The 24,705-nt window shown below is 50.0% G+C and overlaps 1 protein-coding gene across 1 annotated transcript; it reads right to left on the minus strand.

Moving 5' to 3' along the window:
• Positions 1-3,307: 3,307 nt before the first annotated feature.
• Lman2 (lectin, mannose binding 2) lies at positions 3,308-22,996 on the minus strand. The gene is made up of 8 exons (XM_028772092.1): positions 22,593-22,996; positions 22,340-22,458; positions 12,307-12,424; positions 11,258-11,337; positions 10,928-11,089; positions 10,720-10,834; positions 8,227-8,346; positions 3,308-6,597 (listed from the first exon to the last, which is right to left on the minus strand). The coding sequence occupies exons 1-8, from the start codon at positions 22,792-22,794 to the stop codon at positions 6,437-6,439; spliced, it is 1,077 nt and encodes a 358-aa protein (XP_028627925.1). The 5' UTR covers positions 22,795-22,996; the 3' UTR covers positions 3,308-6,436.
• Positions 22,997-24,705: the final 1,709 nt, after the last annotated feature.

Consider the following 24,705-nt stretch of genomic DNA (forward strand, 5'->3'; position numbering starts at 1 on the left):
GGCTGTAGATGGGCTTCTGCCAGTAACAACTACGGGCAAAGGAGGACCAACCTGCTGGGTAGGACGGTGGAATTGAGGACTGGCTTAGGCAGAAGGTTGTGATTGGGGGCTCCAGTGTCTTAATGCATCTTTAGTTCCATTTTTCTCTTTTCTTCACCCTTCCTACTGCTTTTGCTTCTGCCCCATCCCTGCCCCAGGAGCTCCCTCTTTTTTTTTTTTTTTTTTTCTCTTGTTGTAGCGAAACTTTGTTGGGTAACCCCGGCTGTCCTGGAAATCACTCTGTAGACTGGGCTGTCCTGGAACTCAGAAATCTGCCTGCCTCTGCCTCCCAAGTGCTGGGATTAAAGGCGTGCGCCACCACTGCCCGGCTTCTCTGACACTTAAAAACAAGCCGAGGAAAAAGTGTTCCTCACGGTGGATTAAGGGTACCTGTGGTAAGTTACCCACCCTGTGCACCTATGGATTGCCCTTGCTTACAGGTTACAAATCTGAGGATCTAAGGGGGAAAGGGTCAAAGGAAAGGCAGCTTTTCTCCAAAGCTTTTGAATGTTGCATCCTAGAGGATTAGGAATTCATTCAGGCCACAGGGTATTAAAGAGCCACATGGAGTAAATATCCTAAACAGATGTCCTCTTTCACGGTCACCAAGGGGGAAGGAGAGCATGGGTCCCATGTCCATGTTGGGAACAAGATCTGGATGACATCAGTGTATCTTTTTTTTTCTTCAAAGTTTTATCATTTTATGTGTATGGTGTTTTGCCTGTATGTATGTCTGGGCTTCATGCACCTGGTGTCCAGGGAGGCCAGAGAGGGTGTTGAGTCCCTTGTAACTAGAGTTACAGATGTGGCAAGCTACTATGTGGGTGCTGGGAACCAAACCCAGGTGTTTCGAAAGAAAGCTCTTAACTGCTGAGCCGGCTCTCCGGCCCCTCCCCCTTTCTGTCTTTTGTGTGTTACAAATGCGTAGCCATCAGCGAAGACCCCTGAGACTGTTTAACCATGGAGAGCTCCTGGATCATCTTCTGCACATGGGCCCGGCCTAGATATAAACCAGAGAAGAAAAAAAGGTGGCCTTTAGCGGGAAGTATCAAACTCTGTAACTCCTTAACGAGCTGACAGACAGGGCACACAGTCTCCACACTTGTGAGCAGATCCTCCTGTGGAAGGGTTTCCTGCTGGGTGAAGCTTGACCGGCTGTCACAGGTTCCTGTGTCTCCTGAGCATGTCACAATTTCTGCCAGGTATCGTCAATAAAGGAAACACATTTGGAGCACCCCAGAAGCAACAGAGAGATGCACTGGATGTGGGAGAAGCCACTCACGACTTGTCTTAGGGCTTTACTGCTGTGAAGAGACACCATGACCAAGGTAACTCTTATAGAAGACATTTAATTGGGGCTGGCTTACAGGTTCTGAGGTTCAGTCCATTATGATCACAGTGAGAGCATGGCAGCATCCAGGTCGGCACGGCACTAGAGGAGCTGAGAGTTCTATATCTTGTTCCAAAGGCAAACAGAAGACTGTCTTCAGGCAGCTAGGAGGAGTGTCTCAAAGCCCACACCCACAATGACATATTTCTTCCAACATGGCTACACCTCCTAACAGTGCCACTCCCTGGGTCAGGCTTATTCCAAACCACCACACTACCGTAAGGGCAGGAGAACAAGAAAGGGTTAAGTGTCAAGACTGACATCAGGTGTTCTGAGAAGCTATATGCTTGCCTGTGTTCACTCCCCACAGAGTCAGGGTGGCATCAAGTTTTACTACATATCCTGTCCCCAGTGCTACTTGACCACCTCAGACACTGCCCCACCCCGGTAACCTGCCCCTGGCCTGATCACTTTGGCCAGGACTTCTCCTGAAGTCGGAGGATATTGTTATCCTAGTGACAAGGTACAGTACAGATGGGACAAATGGTTCCAAGATTTCTCCCGTGTCAAGACTCAGCTGCCTTCTCAAACGCTGAACAAAATCAGATCCTTAGACTTAAATGGAAAAAAAAAAAAAAAGCAGATTTTCTTTTTTCAGGAGGCACAGACCCAGCATCCCCTAGGATGTCTCCCTTGCAGATGAGGGAATTCACAGCTTTCTCATTAGAGGGGCCCAAAGAAAAATGGGGCAATGAGCTTTTCAAATTGTCTGTTTCTGATTGCAGACAGACACAAACTTGATTTGGGGGTACATGCTTCCAAGTCAGTCACTCCAAGTCTAGGCAGGGAGCGTCTCCAGTGATACATGAGCAAAGGCAGACACGTGTCAGCACAGTCCTCACTGATCACGGGTGCTCACTGCCAGTCACTCCTGACATGAAGCTTAAAGACTCAAAGGAAAGCTTTACCCAGCTCCCACTGGACGATGAGACTCACTGGACAAATCTGTACTGGTTCTAAGGAGCTTTGGGTCCAGCCATTTGTCAGTCTCCTGCCTAGTGTAGACCACTGGGGTCAGTTTTGCAGAGGAACAAATTATCTGTTGTATATACAGTAAATTGTCCTGTGCTGTTTGAGTCACGGAGAAGCTGGTTTTGAAGATGGGATTTGACTCTCCTACTTCAGAACCAACCATGTTTGTCTCAAAATGTCCTCCGAAGCCCCTTCCCTGATCCAGCCTGGCCCCTGACTCTTCTGACAGGGAGAACAGGAAACAAGACAGCCAAAGAGTAAAGGAAAACATTTATTTCATAGTGTATATCTGTTATGGCGGATCTCTGTGCTGCATGAAGACTGCATTGCTTTCTAGAACGCTTTTACCTGGAAACTTACTGCCTGTCACAACTGTATCACTGCAGTGTGAACCAGCCTCGGGATCCCAAACTGTCACCCCTAGATACATCTAGACTCTACCCCTTCTCAGCAGGAATTAACTAGACAGGCCACTGCCCAGAGCCAGGCTATTATTTTATGGTTAAATGTCTTTTCTTCCTCTCTAGAAACTACCCAGAAAGATCTCACAGTAAGTCTGTGAGGAGAAATGGCCAGGGAGAACTGGGATAGGTATCTAAACTGGACCACTTCGGGGAGAGGAGGACCCAGGAGCCCTATGAAATACCAAAGCCGGAGTCACCCATCCTACAGGAATAAAACTGCTTTCTGCACAGCCTCATCTTCTGTCTCCCCTGACCACCCAGGCTTGTGTGGTCCAGGCTAGATGACCCTTGTTACATATGGATTCAACTTGGGTCATGAGACTTGCTTAGGAAGCCTTTCACTGAGCTGCTTGTGTGTACACATCAGGTAGAGGCCAGGGTGGACAGGGGGAGAGGCTAGGCTGTTTTCAGTTTAAGTAACAGAACACACAACTCACACTCATTTGAACAAATAGGGATTTATTTCTTTCACACGTACACACAAAAATAAAACCCCAGCAGTTGACAATCTAAGGCTTGAGGCAGGGCTTCAGTTCTGACCTTGAGGCCCCCCATCTGACAGGTGTGTGCTCCCTCCAGCCCTCAGTCATATGTACCCTCAGGGGCCTACCACACTCCAGGCAGGAGAGGACCTGGCACACCTGATGTCCTCCGGCTCTGGAGAGCCCCCGGTTCACATGACCTCCCTCGCTGGAAGGAAGCTGGGAAGAAGCATCCCAGCTGATGAGAACAGAAAGGGATGGGATCAGGAGTGGGTGTCTGGGGACCAGCCATGGGTGCTGGAGGAGGAATGGGTCAGAAAGGCTCAGCCACAACTGGGTGGAGACAGCAGAGACGATGACATCAGCACTGTGCAAGTCCCACTTCAACAAAGTGCAAATTTTTAAAGGCCAAAGTTAGAAACCTTCAGGAAAATCATCTTTGGAAAAGATTAATAAGTGCCATTTAAATGTAGATTGCACATCAAATGACGTCATTAGCAAATCAGGAAGCCAAGCGTGTGGGAAGGAACCTCTGCAAAGCGAATAACCAGGCTAAAAATAAGAATTCCTCAACATCAGTAAACGGGCTGAACTAAAGCATCAGAGGACGCAGTGACCAATGAGCAGAGAACCCGGCCTGATGGGGAAAAGCACACAGCACAGCTTCTCATACCCAAACTGAACTCTGATGCCCTGTATCGAGGGGGTGGGGTGGAAGGGGAGAACAATTCTCTTCTGAATGCAGCGTAGCTCTGACTAGCAAAACTTCAACTGTATACAAGCTGCAGACCCAAACTTCTCATGATGTCTGAGAACGAAATTCAAGAACATCCAAGGCCACACCGTGCCTAAGCAATGCCAGAGGCCATCTCACAGTCCTGGGTAAGGTCACAGAACAGTCACCAGCATGGCCACCGGAAGGCATCTTGGGCTACACGTCCAGGGCCACAGTAGTTCTGCTCGAGGAGCCGAGGAATACATCCAAACACTATTGAAAAGCACACTTTAACAACCACCGTCTCTGTGGGGAGGGGACAGAGGAGGCCACAGGAGTCAGCGGGTCTGCATTTCCCACACCGCAGAGAAGATACAAGGAAGGGTATACATTTATGCTTCAGTGATGATGAAGGGACTCCATTTTTAGGAGCATATGACAAAAAAAAAACTAATTGTGGAATCATTCCTGTGTGAAAACAGACAACTCTGGGGATGAACTTAGAAACAATTCTTCACAAGTACAGCAAAGCTGTGCAGTGATTGAAGGAGAGCCCACCTGGAAGGTAAAACAGACCCACAAGATCACTAAGTGCTGGGACCTAAGTCTGAGATTCATTAGAGACCCCACAAGACTTACTGGGCAAGTGTGGAGAAAGCAGGCTTTTTCTTTCTTTTTTTTTTTTTTTAAAAATGCCATGTGTGTGGAGAACAGAGGACAGCTTTGGGTGTGATCTTTGGGAAGGACATGTGTGTCCTTTGGCATGGAAGTCCTCAACTGGACTAGTGAGCCCCGGAGACCATCAGCCACCAGAACTGTGATACAAGTCTGTAACTGAGTTATCTCCCAATTTTACAGCAGCTGCTGTCAAGGCGGCTCTAATACACAGAGGTAAATCTTGACTATAACGTGCCTAAATGACTTGTGACATCAGGAAGTCCAAGTTGGAACCAAGAACTAAAGGTCAATCCAAAGACTATGGTGCTTCCTGATGGCAGAAGCCTGATGCTCCAGGTTCCAGGCCTGGCTGTCCTGCCAGCACCACATAACGGCTTGGACACACCCTGCATGTAAGTGCCACAGTAAATAAGCAATGTCTGCTTGGAAAGTAATGTGTCAAAAGGAAGGATGGGGGCTCTTGAGGCTCCATGACAAACTCATAAACCTGCGAAGAAGCTGAAGCTGGCAATTGTTAACTACCTCTGGACACCTGGCCACGGGCAGTTTCTGACAAGGACAGATGGCTCCTAGCAGCTCAGCTCTGCTGAGACAGGATGATGGCACTGAAGAGCCGCTTACTCCATGGGCTTCCACCACTACCCGCAGCAACGAAGTGAACTGGAGAGGCGACGCTGCAGAAATGGCAGCCTTTGCTCGTGAGGTAAGAGACCAAGCCTTACTTGACTGTGTGGGAAGGAGATGAGGAGGAAGGAGACAGACTTGGTAGTCCCCAGAACAGGACAGGGAAGTGACCAGAGCTGGACTAGAGAGGACACAGTTCTCCACGGTAGGAGCCTTGGGTGGCAAAGACTGGAAGCTGGCTGTGTTAATGCTGGCTTTCCACTCAGGCCCGGCTTTGTTCCATCAAGGTACCAAAGGGAGCAGCACTGCTATCCAGCTGTCTTCCATTCCTGGCTCAGCAGCTCCTTCCAGATTACCTCAGTTTCCTCAAGACTTCTGTCAAGGCCCCTCCACCCCAGTGCTTATGACCTAAGGTCACATCCTGTGTCAGTACCCTAGTCCCCAAACATTGCATACTAGGCAAAACTGAGTGAGTCTTGTCTGACCTGAGAGTTACACTTCCCACGTGGCAATGTGACAGCTACCATCTTTCTTCTCTAGTACTGTTGCAAGCCAGAGAGAAGGGACTGGGAATCACCAGAAATGAAAAAAGCCCTTAGGACAGGCACCAGTCTGAGACTGGCTACTTTTATAAATTGTCACACCTTAGCCCTACTGAACAGTCCTCCAGCCTTAGCTGATGTCTGCCTTTGTATAAAGCTACAGGAAGGCAGGAAGGCCCAGAATCCAAACCCTATGTGCTATCACAGGCCTCAGAACAAATCCACTGCCTGGAACCTTAAGGAGCCATCCCATGAGCACAGGCCTCACCTGGGCCCCATATACAGACTCCCTTGCTCCCAAGAGCAAGCCCTGGGATAGGGCAAGATCCTCTTGCTGTGAGGATGCTAACCCTGACCCCAGCCCTGCCCGCTGTCTCAGCTGGGCAAGAAGCAAAATGTATGAAAATACTTTAATTATTTCTTTGAAACAGTTAAGAAATAAGGTTGGTTGGTTTTTATAATCCCAGTAGAAAAAAGTTCACATAAGAGCCCTGGCCTAAGGCCAGGCCCCTCCCAGCCAGGCCGGCCTCTCAGTAGAAACGCTTGTTCCGCTCCTGGCGCTTCTGGAACACCACTGCGCCCACCACAGCACAGACGATGATGCCCAGGAGCGCGCAGAGCAGCAGCAGGAACACCCTCCACCCCGTCAGGGGCCCGCTTCGGAAGTTTCCAGTGGGGTCATCCACATTGTCTGTGGAAAAAGACAGAGATTAATACACAAAGCATGAAGGGGCTGCCTCACAAGTGGTTCTGTAAAACTGGACAGACAGTCACTCCCAGCTCACACCCAGCACCACACTGGCAGAGGGCAGGGGTCAGATGAAACCTACTCAGCTCTGAGGTAGTACTTCAAAGGCTGCGTGACTCCCCCACAAGCAGCTCAGCCTTGCAGTTCCCACAAGTCCTTATGGCCTGTCACTGCTCAGTCCCTCCGCCAAGCCATTAGGGGCAGAGCTAGACATGGAGCCGATGCTTTGAAGAAAGCAGCCATCAAGGGAGTGAACAAATGAGCCGACCACCATCTTGACTGGCCCCTGGGGATGCGTGGGGCGAAGCCATCAGCATTTCTGGGAGCAGCAACCAGAACTGACCAAATGGTGCTATGTGGCAGGATTAACTTAGCTCTAAACTCTGTGGCTGGAAAACTGGCTCAGGAGTTAAGAGCACATACTGATCAAACTTCGATTCCCAACACCCATGGGAGGAGGCTCCCAACTGGCCATAACTCCAGCTCTCGGGGACCCGATGCCTCTAGCCTCCTCAGACACACACACATGCCTTAGTGCACAGAGATAAACAGAGTAACAGAAAAGTTAAAAACCATGAGATATCAAACACAAGGCCTGGTGGCTACACCTGTAATTCCTATACCCAGGGTGGAGGCAGGAGACTCAAAAGGCCAACATCACTGTCAGCTATATAGTGATCAAGGCCAGCCCAGGCTACACAAGATAGAATTTTTGTTGTTGTTGTTGTTTTTCGAGACAGGGTTTCTCTGTGTAGCCCTAGCTGTCCTGGAACTCACTCTGTAGACTGGGCTGGCCTCGAACTCAGAAATCTGCCTGCCTCTGCCTCCCAAGTGCTGGGATTAAAGTCGTGCCCTACCACTGCCCGGCAAGATAGAATTTTTAAAGTGAGATGTCATACTATAAAGAACAGTGTGTTCGGCTTTTCCTAGAAGCCTGGAAAGACAGGATAGGGGCCTATACTTTCAGTGGATCCATAGTTGGCAGCCTATGGCTCTGAGGGATGGTGTCTCCTCCTCCTAACCAGAGCACTGGGTAGAGTGTAAGGCAGAATTGTGCTAGTGGAGGGAACCGAGGCTGCGGTTATAGGCTAACCACCACCTTTCTTTCTGGCTGAGCAAACCTAAGAGTCAGCCCCCAAGTGGTTCACAGAAGCCAGGTATGACAAAGAGTACTTGGCACGTTATGTCTGTGTGGACAACCGACTGACCACACTTTAGCACAGGAAGAAGTGGACACTAGGTGCTCACATGCGTCCTCATTAGGTGTCAGAGCCTCAACAGAATCCACACAGCAAGATAGCAACTCATCCTTTACTCACTCACCAATGCCGACCTGGCCCAAGCTCCTGGCCTCCAGCCACAGAGCCCAGAGCCCAGAGCCCAGAGCCCAGCTCTCACAGGGGCAGCAGGACTGGAGCCCAGCTCTCCCAGGGGCAGCAGGACTGGAGCCCAGCTCTAGCAGGGGCAGCAGGACTGGAGCCCAGATCTCCCAGGGGCAGCAGGACTGGAGCCCAGCTCTAGCAGGGGCAGAAGGACTGGAGCCCTGGAGGGCGGGGCTGCATGCACACACACCTTTAGGGGACTTGAGGAAACTGACACCAGGCTCGATCTTGGTCCAGTCGATGCTTTCCTCCTCCGGCGTCCGCTCTACCGTGAGCTGGAACAGCTTGATAGAGATGATGTCATGGTTGTCTACAGGGCAGAGAGGATCCCACCTCAGAATATGGCCCACTGCCCTCCCCAAAGGGAAGCTGCTCCCTTCGACTCACAAGGGCCCACCCAGAGAGAGTGGGTCTCTGCCCAGCAGTCTCCTTTCCTAGGCAGGCAGCCTCTCAGGGGCTGGGGTACAGCTCAGCGCAGAGCACACGCTTAGTATGTATAAAAGCCTGGGTTCCCGCCCAGGTTTGGAGAAGCTGTGAGTACCCAAGAAGAGAAGACAGAATAGAGAGAAAAGCATTGACTCTCACGTTGGAAATGATCTACATCTAAACTTCAGGGCTTAGTTTCTTTGCAAAAACTAAGCAATATCCATACTGAGCCATGAGGATGGCCAGGCCGTGCGAATGCCATGGAGTCGGGACCCGCCGCTGAGCAGAGGATGTGAACTAAAACCAGAAGCAGACAAAGGCCAGCGTGACCATTCCAGGGCTGCCTCACAATCCGATGGTCTTGTCAGACCCACATGCAGGCTGCAGAGAAGCCAAGGAGTAGTCAGCACCTACGCCTGAGACCTAGAGGACGTGTTCAACACTACCACAGGCACGAGAGATGCTGCAGCTCTTTCTGAGGCGAGGCGCTGGAGTCCATGATGTGACTCCCGGCCAGCCAACTCCACATGTAAACTCAGCACACCGAGTAATGTGAGGCAAGGCTGCTGGGTGGGGAGACGGGGAGCTGCAGTGAGGATGAGGTAGAGGGAGCCACACAGCACGCCGCTGGTGCCCAGGGCAGGCAGGCCCTGCATCTGACACTAAGACACAGACCCTTCAGCAGAGGCCAAGCCTTGAGCATCAGCTTCCGAGTCAGACTCTGGCTGCCACCTGGGTTCTGCCATTTTCTGTTTATCTTGGAGAAATTTCCTTTGATTTCAGTTATGAGAAAACAGAAAGAAATCAGTGCCTGAGGGAACAGTGGCTGGTGTGGTGGCGCACACCTCTGATCCCAGTACTTGGAGGCAGAGGAAAGTGGAGCTCTAAGATTGAGGCTAGCCTGGTCTACATAGAGAATGTCAGGACAGCCAAAGTTACATAGAGACCCTGCCTCCCCCACATCCCAAATAAAAATCCTGGGGCCTGCCTGTCTGGTACCCAGCACCCCTGGGCTATCTCCACTCTCTGCAAGTGGCCACTCACACGGCACTGTGGACATCTACCTGCCACAGACGGCCAGCCATCTGTTCTGTCAGGAGCCCTTCGCAGACATACGGGAGTACTGTCAGATGAAATCCCAGGTAAGCCGGGGGACAGGAAAGAACCAGGGGCATGCTCCGTCCATTACTGAAGCATCTGGCCATGAGCTGCTGACTACTGAAGCTGGGGTGTAGAAACTTTAAAGAGACACCACAACACAAACTCTGGGACTACATGGCCTTGTGCTCTTCCTGGAGAGGAGGGAGGCCTCTGGACAGAGGGGACATTATAGTCCCTAAACGCGTTTATCCCGGGGATAAGTAAGTCCTGCTAGCTCATGCACATCACAGCCTATTTCTGATCAGCTGGAGCTGGGTCCAGGGCCAGGACCTCTCTAAACATCTCTAGTAGACTGGGTCACAGCCAAGGGACACCATTAAGCACCACCAAGGCCTGGTGACCCAGCAAGGCCCCACAGACACTTGTAATCTGGGGAGTGGAGGGACAGAAACACAAAGAAAAAGCACAGGAAACCACACAGCTAATACATGCTCTAAAGAAACTAAAGCTGGGGAAGGGGTGGGGAAGATGTCCTTGGCCTAGAGAAGGGAATGTCACACTTAAGGAAGACACTAAGATGACAACCAGGTCCCAACAGAAAGGACAGGCATCTGGAGTCACCTTCAGCACACAGAGAAGCCGAGGCAGGGAGGAGGCGTGGGAGGGGCCTGGCATATCAACTGGGATGGTGGCCATGACAGTTCTGAGCACAGGGACAGAATGTCAGGGTGCTTTCTATGAAAGGAGGGGCACCACGTGCGCTTCAGTGAGAGACAACAGCTTGAATGCAGCAAGGAGAGAGACAGGCAGGATTTGCCAAGGAATAAGCATGAGACAAGGTCCAGGGTGACACAAGGCGTTGTCCCAGGCAACGAGAAAGACAGGGATGCGGCTTTCCCTGATGGGCAAGGTTGACGTTCACAGGGGCTGAGTGGAGACAAAATGCCTGTGTTCCTATAGATCTGGCGCTAGGAATCCATGCAGTCACAATACCTACACCCACTGTTTCCTCTCACTAAGAGACAAGGGGAAGAGGCCAGCTGACTGCCTGGGCCTGCCCTCGGGCACACCTACAGTTACAGCCAATGGGAACATGAGGGAGGCTCGCAGAGGAGGGAGGCTGGTAACTGCTGAGAGTGCCCTTTCACATACTCACCAGACAGATCGCCGGTGCCAGCAGAGGCTCCAAAGTAATAGCCGGTGGGCAGGCGCACCCCGGTGATATCGATGCAGTTCTTCCACTCGTTCTTGTCCTCCAGGTCAGTCATCACCTGCAGTCAGCGGGCAGGTCAAGCACACGCCCGGGCCCCAGCCTCCATGGAGCCAGCACAGGCTCAGTGGGCTTCCCCCTCATGCCTGCTCACCGTGAGGCGGCCACGGGAATAGCGTACAGCCAGGAAGGTGTCATGGTCCCGGTTGCGGAAGTCAGCTGTGCATCCTGCCAACTCACTCCAGCGTCCATCTTTGCTATGATCGTACGATAGGGAGCCGTTGTTCACCATCACCGAGATGTACGGGAACACACGCTGGAACAGAGACATGGTTACGCCATGCCTAGCCAGCCTGCGGGCACACACCAGCCTGCCCCTGGAGGATACCTCTGACTAGAACCACAGCAAAGTTCTAGTCTCCAGCCTCAAGACACCTGCCCAGGCCTTGCTCGCCTGCCCTGCAGAGGAGAGTGGGGTCTTTACCTCAGTAGTTTCATCATTGGGATATGTGTCCAGGAAGATGGCCAAACCGTGAAAGTTGTCTTTGCTTCCGAACACAGGCCCTGGAATTAGGAGGTACTTTCAGAACAGGAAAAATAGAGATGACCCATGGATACCTCAAAGGCAGCCTGGGCAAAAGTAAGAAAGTCCAACCACTGGCACCTCACCCAGGAAGGAAAAGAACCTTGGAGGACAAAGTGGGTAGGGAAGGGCCCAGGCCTCTCAGGACAGAGAACTGAAGACTGAGGCCTCAAGTTCAAGGACAGCTTCAGCTACATGGTCCCAGGTCAGCCAGGACCATAGCAAGGTCCCATTGAACAGCAATGAAGACTGAGACCTTAACTATGAGGGTAGCTGCCAAGGCCATGTGCTGGGTACTGGCAGTGCCTGATCTAGGACACATGCATGGAGCCACAGGAAGAACCTGAAGCTACAAGCAGCTAGTTTTCTGCAATGGCTCCAGAGGAGGCGCCGTATGCTTTGCCGGTTGCAGTCTTTGCATAGCCTTTGTGCTTGGCCTTTAAAAATGGCAGAATGGGCAGTAAGGTAAAGACCTTTGTCACCAGGCCTGGTGACTTCAGTTCCATCCCCAGGAAATACATAAGGGCAGAACTGACTTCACCAAGCTACCCTTTGTTCTCCACAGGTGCTGTGATATGCACGCATGTGCATCAACACACAAACATTTCTAAAATCTATGGGAAAGTGCCCAGGTGTGGTGCATACCTGCAGCCCAAGTTGAAAGAATGAGGCAAAAGGAATATTTTTATGTAAGGCAGCCTGGGCTAATGAGTTGAAAACCAGACTGTGATATATAGTCAAAGTCTCTAAGAACCTAAGAATAGTAAGTAGTCCACATCAGGAGGGGTGGGGTGGGCTGCAGCAAAGGCTCTCCCGCCGCCCTGACCAGAGCAAGGCCAGCAGCAGTCTCCCAACAGACGTGCAGAGTAACCACAGGCAGGCCACCTGCCAGGTCCACCCACCGCTACACCCATGCCCACCCCACTGTTTGGGTGTGTGCACCTCCCTACCTGGTACAAGGCGGTCTCGGGTGTACCACAAGGCGATGCCATCTCCATGGAGATTCTTCTTCCCTGTGCCATGGACTTTGAAGTGGACATGCATTTCCCAGTCCTTAAGGAAGCACGGCTGCAAAGGGAGCAGAGAGGCCCTCAGAGTTACCAAGGCTTTCAGGCGAGCTGGAGTGCAGCCTGGCACGTCCAGGTCCACGTGCTTACTCCCCACTCCACCAAAACTAGGCAACCACTTCAAGGTCCAGGGCCAGGCAACAGGACCTGAAGTGATATTGGCCCCTACATGAGTGAGGGAGACCAAATGGTGTCGAGGCCCCGAGACTCAGCCCCTGCCAACCCAGGCTTTTTCCTCAGCGTGTAACCCCAGTCCTGCTTTACCATCCTCATCAAGGACTGCCTGTCTTAGAACCTTAGCGAGGATCACCAGCCGAATTTAAGCCACGTATTTTAAAGATTTACTTATTTATTTTGTATATGTGAGTACACTATCACTGTCTTCAGACGCACCAGAGAGGGCATTGGATCCCATTACAGATGGTTGTGAGCCACCATGTGGTTGCTGGGACTTGAACTCAAGACCTTTGGAAGAGCAGTCAGTGCTCTTAACTGCTGAGCCATCTCTCTAGCCCTACATATTTTAAACTAAAAAACAATGACTTTGAGACAAAATAACTTGTCCATAACTGATGAGAAAGTGATCTTGATTCATACCCAAGTCTGAATGAAACTCTGGCTAGTTCCTATACTCCCCACAGCCTGCAGGCATTTAATGTAAATTAACCTATTCCTTTCTACAGCCCTCTTCCAAAACCCTCCCAAGGAGAGGACAGGCTGGAACTCAGCTGGAGCTCACACCCAAGTCTGGCCTCAGGCAAACCCAGCCCGGCCTGATCTCGTACCAGGACCCCGCTGGCTGTTCAGGGCTGGGCTCGTGCCACCACCAGCAGAAGCACAGGCTCCCTCCCAGCACTGGAGGGCATCAAGTGCAGAGACAGCTCTCCTACAGAGATTTGCTGCTCATTACCAGGAGGCTCTGTCGTCACACTCCGCCCCAACAGGTGGTGAAGCCGGAAGCTGGGGCGTGGTGGACCGTGTCTATAGCCAGCAGTCAGGAAACATTCCACTGTGGGGCTAGTCGATTTAACACCCAACGCTGATGAAGGCTCGGAGACACCTCTTCATGTATGGGGTTTCAAGCTGCACTCCACTCTCCTTCCTGTTGATTTCCCTCTTCTCCCACCCCCTCCTCTTCTAAAAAAAAGTTTTGTTTTATTTATCTTTAATGTTCACTTTGTATGTCTGTGTGAGTTTTGGATCCCCTGGAACTGGAATTATAGACAGTTGTGAGCCGCCATGTGGGTGCTGGGACTTGAACCTGGATCCTCTGGAAGAGCAGCCAGTGAGTGCTCTTAATTACTGAGCCCTCTCTCCAGTCACTACCACCCCCTCCCTTTTTTTTTTTTTTTTTTTTTTTGAGACAGGACTTCTCTGTGTAACTGGAATTCCTGTTGTAGACCAGGCTGCCCCTCAACTCAGAATCACCTGCCTCTGCCTCCCAAATGCTGGGATTAAAGGCATGTGCCACTTTGCCTAGCCCATTTTTTCCTTCCACCTCTCTCCCTCCCTCCCTTCCCTCTTTCTTTCTCATTAAAGTGTGTGTAAGTGTTGTTCAAGACGGGGGGGTGAGGGGGGGACAGCTTGTTATGCACCCATGGCTAGGCTCCTGTGTGCTGAGTGCTGTGATTACAGGTGCTGCCACACTCCACTGGATCTGTTTAATAATGCCAACCTCAAGAGCACATGGACTTGGATCCACAGATCCTGGGAGAAGAATAAAGGTTGAAATGGTAGCTGAGCAAGACTCAGGTTGCTCAGAGAAAGACAGAGGTGGCAGCAAAGGAGGAGGACACTCTAAACTGAGGGGCTGAGGGTGACCTCCCTCAGAATGACCTGTGGTACCCATGGACTTATAAGCTGTAAGGTAAAGCAGACCCTTTCCTCCCCAGGCAGCTTTTGGTCATCGCAGCAATAGTAACCCTGACTAAGACAGGAGCCTACCTCTCCCTCTCCCTCACCCTGAGCCTATACATCTGTGAGGATGCCGTAAGCCCACTGCAGATGAGCTGGCTGAAGGAGACAGCCAACAGCAGCCAGCACAAGCGACCTCTAACATCATCAGAAGCCCGTCCTCACAGACGGCAACCTGGGGGCCTGATGGCTGACAGCAGCCATGGCAACCTCCAAGGCACCACAAGGGGTGAAGACGGCTGTGTGCCGGACTCCCAGGAAAAGTCACTCCCCCAAGGCATTACTACTTCTGCACTTTTAAGCCTGCCCCCCAAATCCTGATCCTCAAGGTCAAGAAGGTGACTTTCCAGTTGTGTTCTTAGCCATGAACAACACTGTCCCCAAGCACTCAATTAGAGTGGTCCTGTTACTGTCTGCACAGTTCCCAAAGGGAAAAGGGCCTGGCTTGGGAACAAAAGACAAACAGAGGAACTTGATAGCACAATGAAACATATTATTCTTGTAACCAGGAAAATTTCAGTCCAAAAATTAAAATATACTATGTCCCACCACCGATAGTGTGGCCGGTGTGCTGATGGCACTGGGGAGCCACCCTGGCCACAGAACAGGAGCCAGCAGGTACCTGTATGACAACTCACACCAACATGAGCTTCCCCAGTTCTGGAATCTCACTAGTCTCTGCTCAGCCACGAACTGGGGAGAGATGGTGACAGGTAGCCATCAAGACAGAAGGACAAGGAACCTGATCCAAGGTCTGCTGGGGGGATGGAGGCCTTGTCGGGTTGGGAATGAAAGTTAAAGAAAGAACACTGGAGGTGCCACCCAAGGAGGGACTCAGCTCCATGTTAGACCCTCTTTCTGGATTAGGGCTAAGTAACTCTGCCAATCTCAGCAGGGATGACAACTAACGGACACCAGAGAGACAGGCAGGGTGTGACTGAAACCCAAGAAGGCAGAGGAGCTACACAGACTGCACTCTGGTAACTACAGCCAAGGAGTCAAAGGACAATTAAGAGAATTTAGCAGGCTAGTGATATTCTTAGACTCTCCCTAAGAAACAACATTTCAGAACAATATATGATAACATAAGGGAGAAACCTAACAACAGATGAAGAGATAATTAATATATCCAAGGTCACTCAGACAAATACCAAGAATGGTACGGGTGGCGGGGGGTGGAGAAAAGATTCAGAATTGACAGTGAGATCCCAGAGTAAAAGGCACAAATAATTCAATTCCAAATCAAGACACACAAGACTGGACCAAAGCAGCAGAGATCTGTGATAAACCCCAACAGTCCTACAGCCAAGGAGAGTAAGGATGTGAACTGAGCGTACACCCCAACGTAAGAATGCACGCTGAGAGCTGCGGTTGTAGCGACTGCCTAGACACTATAAACCTCCATCCTGACACTATAAACCTCCTCAAAAAGATGACACCCAGGGGTGGGTACTGGCCGTTCCTAGTCTCTCTGTGCTCTCTCCCTTTCCTGTATTTCCAATGTGATGCTGTTTGTGTTGTTTAAGATGTACTTTACTATTTTTAATTATTGCAAGTGAGCACAGGTGTCGTGGCGGTCAGAGGCTTGGGTTACACTGGCTATTGTGTCCTGTTCAATGTTGTTGGGAAGCTAACTCAGGACTTCTGCAAGAGCAAAGCATGCCCTTAACCACTGAGCCATCTCTCCAGTCTGTTTTTGTTCTTCCTGAGACAACACAAAGTCTCACAATCTGAGCTGCTCTAGACTCACTATCTATACCAAGGCTGGTCTTGATCTCCACACGCCAACTCCCAAGTCCCTCGCCGGCATTCCCAACTTCAGCATTCCCAAGGCGAAACTCATGCCTTTCGCCTTGAGGTAAGAAAGGGCTACCAGAGCCAGCACCCTGATATCTATCTGGCCTTTCAGACTCCAAACTTAAACTCTTTCCTTCCTTGTGAAATTCACCCCTCCTTACATCCTTCATTACAGTAGCAACCAGAAATTAAAAAAAAAAGTAACAGATTACCTTCAAAGAGCTAACAATTAGCAAGACAATTTCAGACAAAGAAAATAAAACAATGAAAAGCATGAATTACCAGCAGCCCTCTCACACTGTCTGTCTGTCTTTCCATGTTCGTGGAGAAGGAAAATGATTCGATCCACATGGAAAGTCAGAGGTTCAGGAAGAAAGAAGAGCGAACAGTCAGTTCAGAACTAGAACTACAACTGGCTGCACAGTACTGCGCAGCTCACCACAGAGGAGACTAGAGTAAAGGTCGGCACGAGGTGAACCTAGAGTTCTAAGATCCCAGCACCATCCAGGGAGAAAGTAAAAGTAGACATTGTCCTCAGACTCTGGCAGAACGTGCGTGGCACGCATGTGTGCATGCACACATGTACAGCTGTGTATGTGTGCGTTTGGGGAAGGTTGTTTTCGAATGTTGTAGATCAAAGCCAGATTTTGGGCACCTCCAGCCCTGTCATTTAACATAGGGTCTTGGTATGTAGTTCAGGATAGACTTGAGCTAGCAAACACCCTGCTTCTGCCTCCTGCGTGCCTAACGTCTACAGCACCTGCCATCTGGGTACCTACTGCCCAGGATAACATAAAAAACTGAAAAACAAGAGGATGGCTAAGCAGATAAAGAACAGTGGCTCTTCCAGAGGCCCTGAGTTCAGTTCCCAGCACCCAGCACCCTTAACTGCCCCTAACTTTAGTTCTAGGGCATCTGATGGGGCCTTCTGGCCTTCACAGGCACCTGTACACATTTGCACACACAGACAAGCATAAATATAGATAGCAACAACAATTATAAAAACCCCGAGAAACAAGCTTACAACTTCCAGACTAATTAGAGGCAAAATGAGCTCGGGAGAGCTGGCTCTGAGGTTAAGGGCACTGGCTGCTTCCAGAGGACCCTGGTTCAATTCCCAGCAACCTCATGGCAGCACACAACTGCCTCTAACTCCAGTTCCAAGGGACCCAACTCCCTCACACAGACATACACGCACTAATACACATACAAAAATTAAAAAGAATTATCTGAAATATAAATAAACACAATATCCAATAAAAGAATTATCAAAAGAAGTTTTTAAAGAGAGAGAATGAGTAAGAAATAGTCAACTCAAGTTGTTCAGACCAGAGAGAAGAGGGTAGGGAAGAAACCGGTAAGAGAGGTAAGAGAAAAGGCTAACCCTAATATGTCAGGAAGTGAGATAAAATCCAAATCTTGGCTCTGGATTGCTCCCCTTCCCCTTCCCCTTCCCCTTCCCCTTCCCCTTCCCCTTCCCCTTCTCTGCTGCAGTGCTGGGATGAACACAGTGTATCAGACAGCCGCTTCTTCCCTAAGGAAGGGCATGGAACTTGCTAGAACTCCCTTTCTTGTCTCTAACCTTTATTTATCATCATCTGTGGGAAACACAGGACTGTGTAGAAGAGGAAACTGGGAGTCAGCGCGCTCCTTCCCTGTGGACTCTGGGGTTCAAGCCAAGCTGTCAGCCTGGGCAGTAGGCCCTCTTATCTCCTGAGCCATCTCCATGGTCCTTATTTTTCATCTTAGAAATAAGGGTTTGCTAAGTTGCTCTGGCTGGCCTTGAACTCACTTTGTAGCAGGTAGGCCTTGAACTTGTTATCCCCTGCCTCAGCCTAAGTAGCTGGGATTACAGGGTCATGTCAACAGGACCAGCTTTTTATTATTTCTTTTTCAATTGCATGTGACTCTACAATATTTCAAAATAAAAGTTCTGGCTGGGCATGGTGACTTACACTTCTTATCCTAATACTCAGAAGGCAAAGGTAGAAAAGATTTAACATACTTTATACCATAGATAGAAAAAAAAAGGAGAAAAATTTGAATTAAAAAAAAAAAAAAAAGTCCAGGAATAGAAATCCTTGACCATGGCACGAGTAAAACTAGGTATCAATAAGTTAATGTACCAAACTACCCAGAAAGCTCATATGCATTTAAAATGAATTTAATTTTCTCATGTAGAAGAGGCAGCCCCCTAATTTCTCTCAGATGGGTCCTCTGCTGCTTGTGGTGGTTTGAATAGAAATGGCCCTACAGGCTCACATGTTTACTACATGGTCAAGAGAGAGTGTCACTGCTTGAGGGATTAGGAGGCATGGCCTTGCTGGAGGAAGTGTGTCCCTGGGGGTCAGGGAGCCCCTGTCTTCCTGCTCTCTGGGCATTGGATGCAGAGCTCTCAGCCCCTCTCCAGCAGCATGTCTGCCCATGTGCACAAGCCACAACTAAATGCTTTCTTTTTCAAAGAGTTGCCATGGTCATGGTGTCCCTTTACAGCCACAGAACACTAAGACCATTCCTGAAGATGACATAAAAGGAAAGAGCCCAAGCTAGTGCAAGACCAGCCTTGGAACAAAAGGACAAGGGAGAAGGGAAGGGGAAAGTACATTTGCAAGGTCAGTGTCGTGAGGGCACAGATGGAAACGAAGGGCCCAGAAAGTCCCATGGGACCACAGGGCCCCCAACACCTTTATGCACCCCAGACTGAAGATTGCTGATCAGCACAACAGGGAGCCTCCAGGAGACTTAAATCAGATGCAGTGTGGTTTGAATTACTTCTAAGCTGCTTTGTGGGGCCATAGTTCTTACCCCTGAGTCCACAGAAGTTCTAATGCCTTGTTAGCACACTGGAACAATGGAAACAGAAGCACCTTGCAGAAAAAAGTCATTTGAAGTTAGATAGCTTCTACATCTCTGCTTGAACAAAACAAAACACAGCGACATCAGTCAGCTGAGAGATCATTACAGGGATATCATCTGTAGTCTGAGACAGGAGGATAACTTGAGCCCAGAGTTCAAGGCCAACCAAGAAAAACAGCAAGACTTTACCTCACAGAATAACAGACAAAAAGCATTCCAGAGGCAGAGGAAGGCAGATCTGAGTTCTAGGCTAGCATAGTGGCCTTGCTATTCCAGGCCAGCCAGAGCTATATTTCTAAAATAAAATCAAAATACACACTATGGGCTAGGGAGATAGCCAGGTTAGTACATAAGGACCCCACATTAGAGAGCCTGCCCTGGTGACATGCATTTATGCTTCCAGCCCTGGGAAGAAGATAAGTGGATGCCTGGCACTCACTGGCCAGAGAGCAAGCTCCAGGACAGTGAGACTCTGCTCAAGAGACAAGGCTGCTGACTCCTAAAGAACAGCATCTGAGGCTGACCGCTGGCCTCCACTCGCATCTACGCACAGCCGCACCACCCACACAGCCCTGACGTGCTCTGACAATGGTGGGACAGCCTGGATGTCAGCACGTGGGAAACTGAGCAGGAAGACCGGGAATTCCAGACCATCCTGGGCTATGTAGCAAATGTGAGACCATCTCAAAAACAAAACAGAAACCCAGTGCTAGTTAGAGCTTACTCTTATGACCTCCTTTATAAGCCTTTCTTCAATGCTGGGAGCCGAACCCCGGGCCCAGGCAAGCACCTCACTGTCCCCCTCACTCCTCTGCAGATATTTAAGCCCAAGACAATTTCTTCAGAGGAAGGAGTGCTTTTTTTTAAGGTATGTGTACACGCTAGAGAATGTCAGAGAGTGTTGACTACTCTAGAGCTAGAGATTTAGGCAGTTATGAGACCCTCAGTGTGGGTGTTAGGACCATACACTCAGGTACACAGAAAAACCATCTTCTGCAAGAGCAGCAAATGCCATCTCTCCAGCACCCTCACCTTATTTTAAAGAAAGGCCCCACCCCACCCCCCTCCCTTAACTGGCTGGCCAGCAAGCTCCAGGAGCCTCTTGTCTCTGTCTCTTCAGGGCTGGGACTACACACAGCCAGGCACCAGGCTCTTCACCTGAGTTCGAAGGATCTGACCTCAGGTCCTCACGCTGGTGCTGACAACACTGGTCAGCTGCCCCTCAGCCTGTGCTGCCTCCCCAGCCTGTGCTCCCTCCTCAGCCTGTGCTGCCTCCCCAGCCTGTGCTGCCTCCCCAGCCTGTGGTCCCTCCCCAGCCTGTGCTGCCTCCCCAGCCTGTGCTGCCTCCCCAGTCTGTGCTGCCTCCCCAGCCTGTGCTGCCTCCCCAGCCTGTGCTCCCTCCCCAGCCTGTGCTGCCTCCCCAGCCTGTGCTCCCTCCCCAGCCTGTGCTGCCTCCTCAGCCTGTGCATCAACTTTTAAAAACAAAAGGAAGGGACACATACTCTTGAACTGGCACAGTAACAATATGTAAGCTTAAGTCCCCTGCTTCTGCCTTTACACAAAGCTCCCTGCAATGTGAGCCTCTGTGTGCTAAGCTCCAGACATTAGGCACTTGGGAGGTTCTCCTCACCCAAGTCACATGACAGCTCAGAGGGCAGGGAGTACTCGGAAACGTTTACTCAGGTAAAGGAGATTCAAACACACAAAACACAACTGCAGAAATCACCTCTGCAGTTCTGTCAGGAGGAAGTATTTCTTTGAAAACATTAAACAGAAAAATCTAAGAATTCCAAGTAATCTCTTTCAAGTATAAATGTTCTCCATCCAAACATTTACAAACTATTATCAGGGTCCAGCAGTAAAACTCCAAGAGCTGAACACAGGGAGGCTGTAACACAACAAAGCGAGGGCAGAGTGCTCTCGGTCCTGTGATATCACCAAGCTCATCAGTCACTTACAAACCTAGTACAGATGTGTCTGTTACTTGTGGATAAACCCAGATCCTAAAAGTTCTATCAATATTTTTATTTTGCTTTTTACAAAACAAAATGCAATGCTATATTTAACTCATTTATGTGAAAAATACAAGGCTACATTACCACCTAAAAAAGTAGCACCCAAACTGTATGTGTAGTCCAGGAGTGAGATGCTTGCCTTGTCTGGCATGCACAGGTCCTGGGTTCAATCTACAGTACCACAAAATAAAATAAAAAGGTTAGAACAAAAGAAAGTAACTGAAAAGCCGAACCAGAATGATGTGACAGACTTAGGGACATGAGGTTTAGTCGAGCACTCGGTGTGCGTGGCATCTGAACGCAGACTTAACAGATGAGAACCAAGGAGCAGTCACGAAGAACCAGGAGGCACTGTCCCAGACAGACTGAACAAGACAAAAGCCCCTGAGGGAAGAAGGCGGCCAGACAGACAGGCTGGAACAAACTGACAGAATGACTGGAGATGCCAGTCACCAAGGGACAAGCTGTACTGAGAGAATGTAGTTTGCCATTCATGAGAGATCTCAGGCTAAGGGTCAGAGCTGAATGGAGAAGAGTCACCACAGACGGCCCTGGCACCAGTGTGGGGGCGGGAGGCAGGGAGAGAGGAGGTGTTGGGGGGATGAGACAACAAGGCAGCACAAGGACAGTGCAGTCTCTCAGAACTAATGACAGAATCAGCCAGAAGGGCCAAGAGAGTACTGTGATGGAAAAAACTAGGCCACTGGCCGACAGCGGAGGCAGGAGGGAGCATGGCCTATCCCCAAATTACTTAATCTCTCCCCTTTGCCAACCTACACTTCTTGGTGTAGACGCTGCACACCACTGCTAACACACCAAGGCAATGACACGTCAGGCTCCCTGCTCTAAAGGCAGAGGCCACAGATGCTAACCAGGAGGCATCGAGTGGATTAGGGGAACCGAGGAGGGTGGGGATCAGAAAGATGAGTTGAAATACTCTTTGTTCTGTTTGCTGGCTACACCACCTCAGCATAAAGTCACGAAATCTATCTATTCCAAACACCTTGTTCGAGAATTAAATCTGATAAGGTGTGGCAAGGGGACTCTCGGCACCTTAGCTTCTTGCTTAAGTCATGTAGATGTGGACATCATTACTTACCTTGTATGGTTTCTGAAGAAATAAATGGAAGCGTTAAGAGTCGCGCACAGTTTCTGACACACAGTAACTATACAAGTCTCTCTTTACGATTTGTGTGACCAGGACAGAAAATCGGCAGGACAAAAAAAAGAAAAAAAAAAAGGAGCACATGTATATAGACTAAGCTTGACTGGTGAGGAAGCAGGGATTATTGCATCGGTGAACGGCTATATTGAGCCTCTTGGGAGAGACTCACCTGGTGGTTCCAAATAGAGCCCTCTTTGCTGCGCTCGTCAGGGGTCAGACGCACGTACTGGCTCGTAAGCATCGTGCTGCCTTGGAAGTCCCAGAGCGGCATGGAACTGGAACCGACCCCTGTGGGCAGAGACGGACATGGACAGGTGCTCAAAAGGCCGCGCCAGAAATCTACTGCGCTGCTCAACAAAACGGCCATGCCCTCCTCCAACCCACTGCAGCCCCGCGTCCTCACCCTTCACTGCAGGCCTCACCTTGGTAGGGCTTGATGAGCGAGTGCTCCCGCTTGAGGTGTTCACTGTTGCCGTCGGTTATATCCGCAGCCACCAGCCCCAGCAACAGAAGAAAATGTAGAAATGTAGTGGGGCCCGGGCCGGGGCCAGGAAGCCCAGGCTTCCCTGGGCACCGCTGACCCCAGCCCCAGCCCCAGCGCCAAAGCCAGGCCTCAGCCGCCATTCTCCTTTTCTCTCGGCCACTTCCGCCCTAAGACTTCCGCCTTCCGGGTGTCTTTTCTAATGGTCTCCGGCCGGAAGCCCTCCAAACTAGAATCACCGGAGAGTCGAGAAGGAAAGCCTAACAGTCAGCAGGGTGGCAGCCTTATTGGCTGCCCAGCCTCCTATTCTAGTAGAGCGTGCTTCCATAACTTTGGAGGTCCCTCGGTCGCCAGTCAGGCGACAACAGCCAAAGGTTCTCATGAGCGACAAGGGATCCAGCCAATCACGGAGCAGCACGTTAGGCTTGCGGGCCAACGAAAAGCAGAGATCTCTTTTGGGCTGGAGAGAAACGAGCGTCGTCTTTGAAGTGGAGCATGCTGGAACTTGTAGTTTTCGTGGGCTGCTTGTGCAAGCTGAGCACACTGCTCAGTCCTAAGCTTCTGGAGAATCCTGACTTTGAAGTGACCTTTTCAGTACAGTGGGAAAAGCAGCACTGGAGTGAAATAGAAAGTCTGGAGTCCAATCCCAGCGCCACCCTGGACTCGGTGGGTGGGGCAAACCCTTTAGGCCACCTCTAGCTAGTTCCACTCCTCTGGAGACTTAAAAAGGCCAGTTATTTGAGGACCCCCATTACCCTCATTCATTACTCAGGCACAGTCAGATCGAAGCAGGACGGGCAGACCAGATCTTGACCTGGGACCTCAGTGAAGGCCGGAAGTCATCTGGCTCCACAAAGTGTCAGTTCCAGTAAGAAGTGTGCTGGCTAGTTTTATGTCAACATGACACAAGGTAGAGTCTTTTGAAAGGAGCAAACATTTGAGCTGAGAAAATGCCTCCATAAGATCCGGCTATAGGGCATTTTCTTAATTAGTGATTGATGAGGGAATGTCCAGCCCATGGTGGGTGGAACTGAAGACCTGCGCAGAGGGGAGACCCTCACTCAAGTCTCAGAAAGTCGCGACCACCCAGTAATCTGCTCGAGACACCGTGTACCGGAGCAATATCGAGGCTTATTAGGGCATGTGACAGCTAGCTGCCGGTCAATTCACATGCCTACACAGGAGCTGAATTGACCCCAACAGCCAGTTTGAGAGGGGTTTTTAAGGGGAAAAACCACAAACCAAGGAATAGGGAGGGGGATGAGGGGTTACTAAGGTGGCATAACATAAAAATAGTGGAACATTCCAAAGGAACCCAACCTACGAGAGTCAGGGTCATGTGAAAACTCTCTGTATGCTAATCTTTCTCAAGAATGTGGTCCCGCCCTGTTACTGCGGCCTTGCCCTGTCACTGCGGTTCCCAGCTTGGTTCCCAGCTTGGTTCTACCTAGCTCACCTGCATTCTTTTCTTTCTCTTTGCGGTCAGCCAGTTCCAGTAATGGTGACTGGTCTTTCTACATTCTTAACTTGCTTCATGGCTCGGTTTCTTCATGTCTTTATAAAGAAAGCCTAAAGAATATTTTATATGTCTAAAAAGGATTCTATATACCCAGCATCTATAATTTTTCACTCTACAGAACCATCTCTGGCCTGGTGGTCTTGGGTTCTATTTTAAAAAATAGGCTGAGCAAACCAGTAAACAGCACTCCTTCCATAGTCTCTGCATCAGAGCCTGCCTTGTTTGAGTTCCTGTCCTGACTTTTCTTTAGTGATGAACAGTGATGTAGAAGTATAAGTCAAATAAATCCAATCCTCTCTTTTTATTTTTTAAGATTTATTTATTTTATTTTTTATGAGCACACCGTAGCTGTCTTTAGACATACCAGAAGAGGGCATCAGATCCCATTACAGGGGGCCATGGGCCAACATGTGGTTGATGGGATTTGAACTCAGGACCTCTGGAAGAGCAGTCAGTGCTCTTAACCGCTGAGCCATCTCTCCAGCCAAACCCCAAATTTCTCAAAGTTGTGTTTGGTCATGGTGTTTCATCACAG

This window comes from Grammomys surdaster, unplaced genomic scaffold (genome assembly GCF_004785775.1).
Source record: "Grammomys surdaster isolate TR1022 unplaced genomic scaffold, NIH_TR_1.0 211, whole genome shotgun sequence".
Classification (NCBI taxonomy): Eukaryota; Metazoa; Chordata; class Mammalia; order Rodentia; family Muridae; genus Grammomys; species Grammomys surdaster.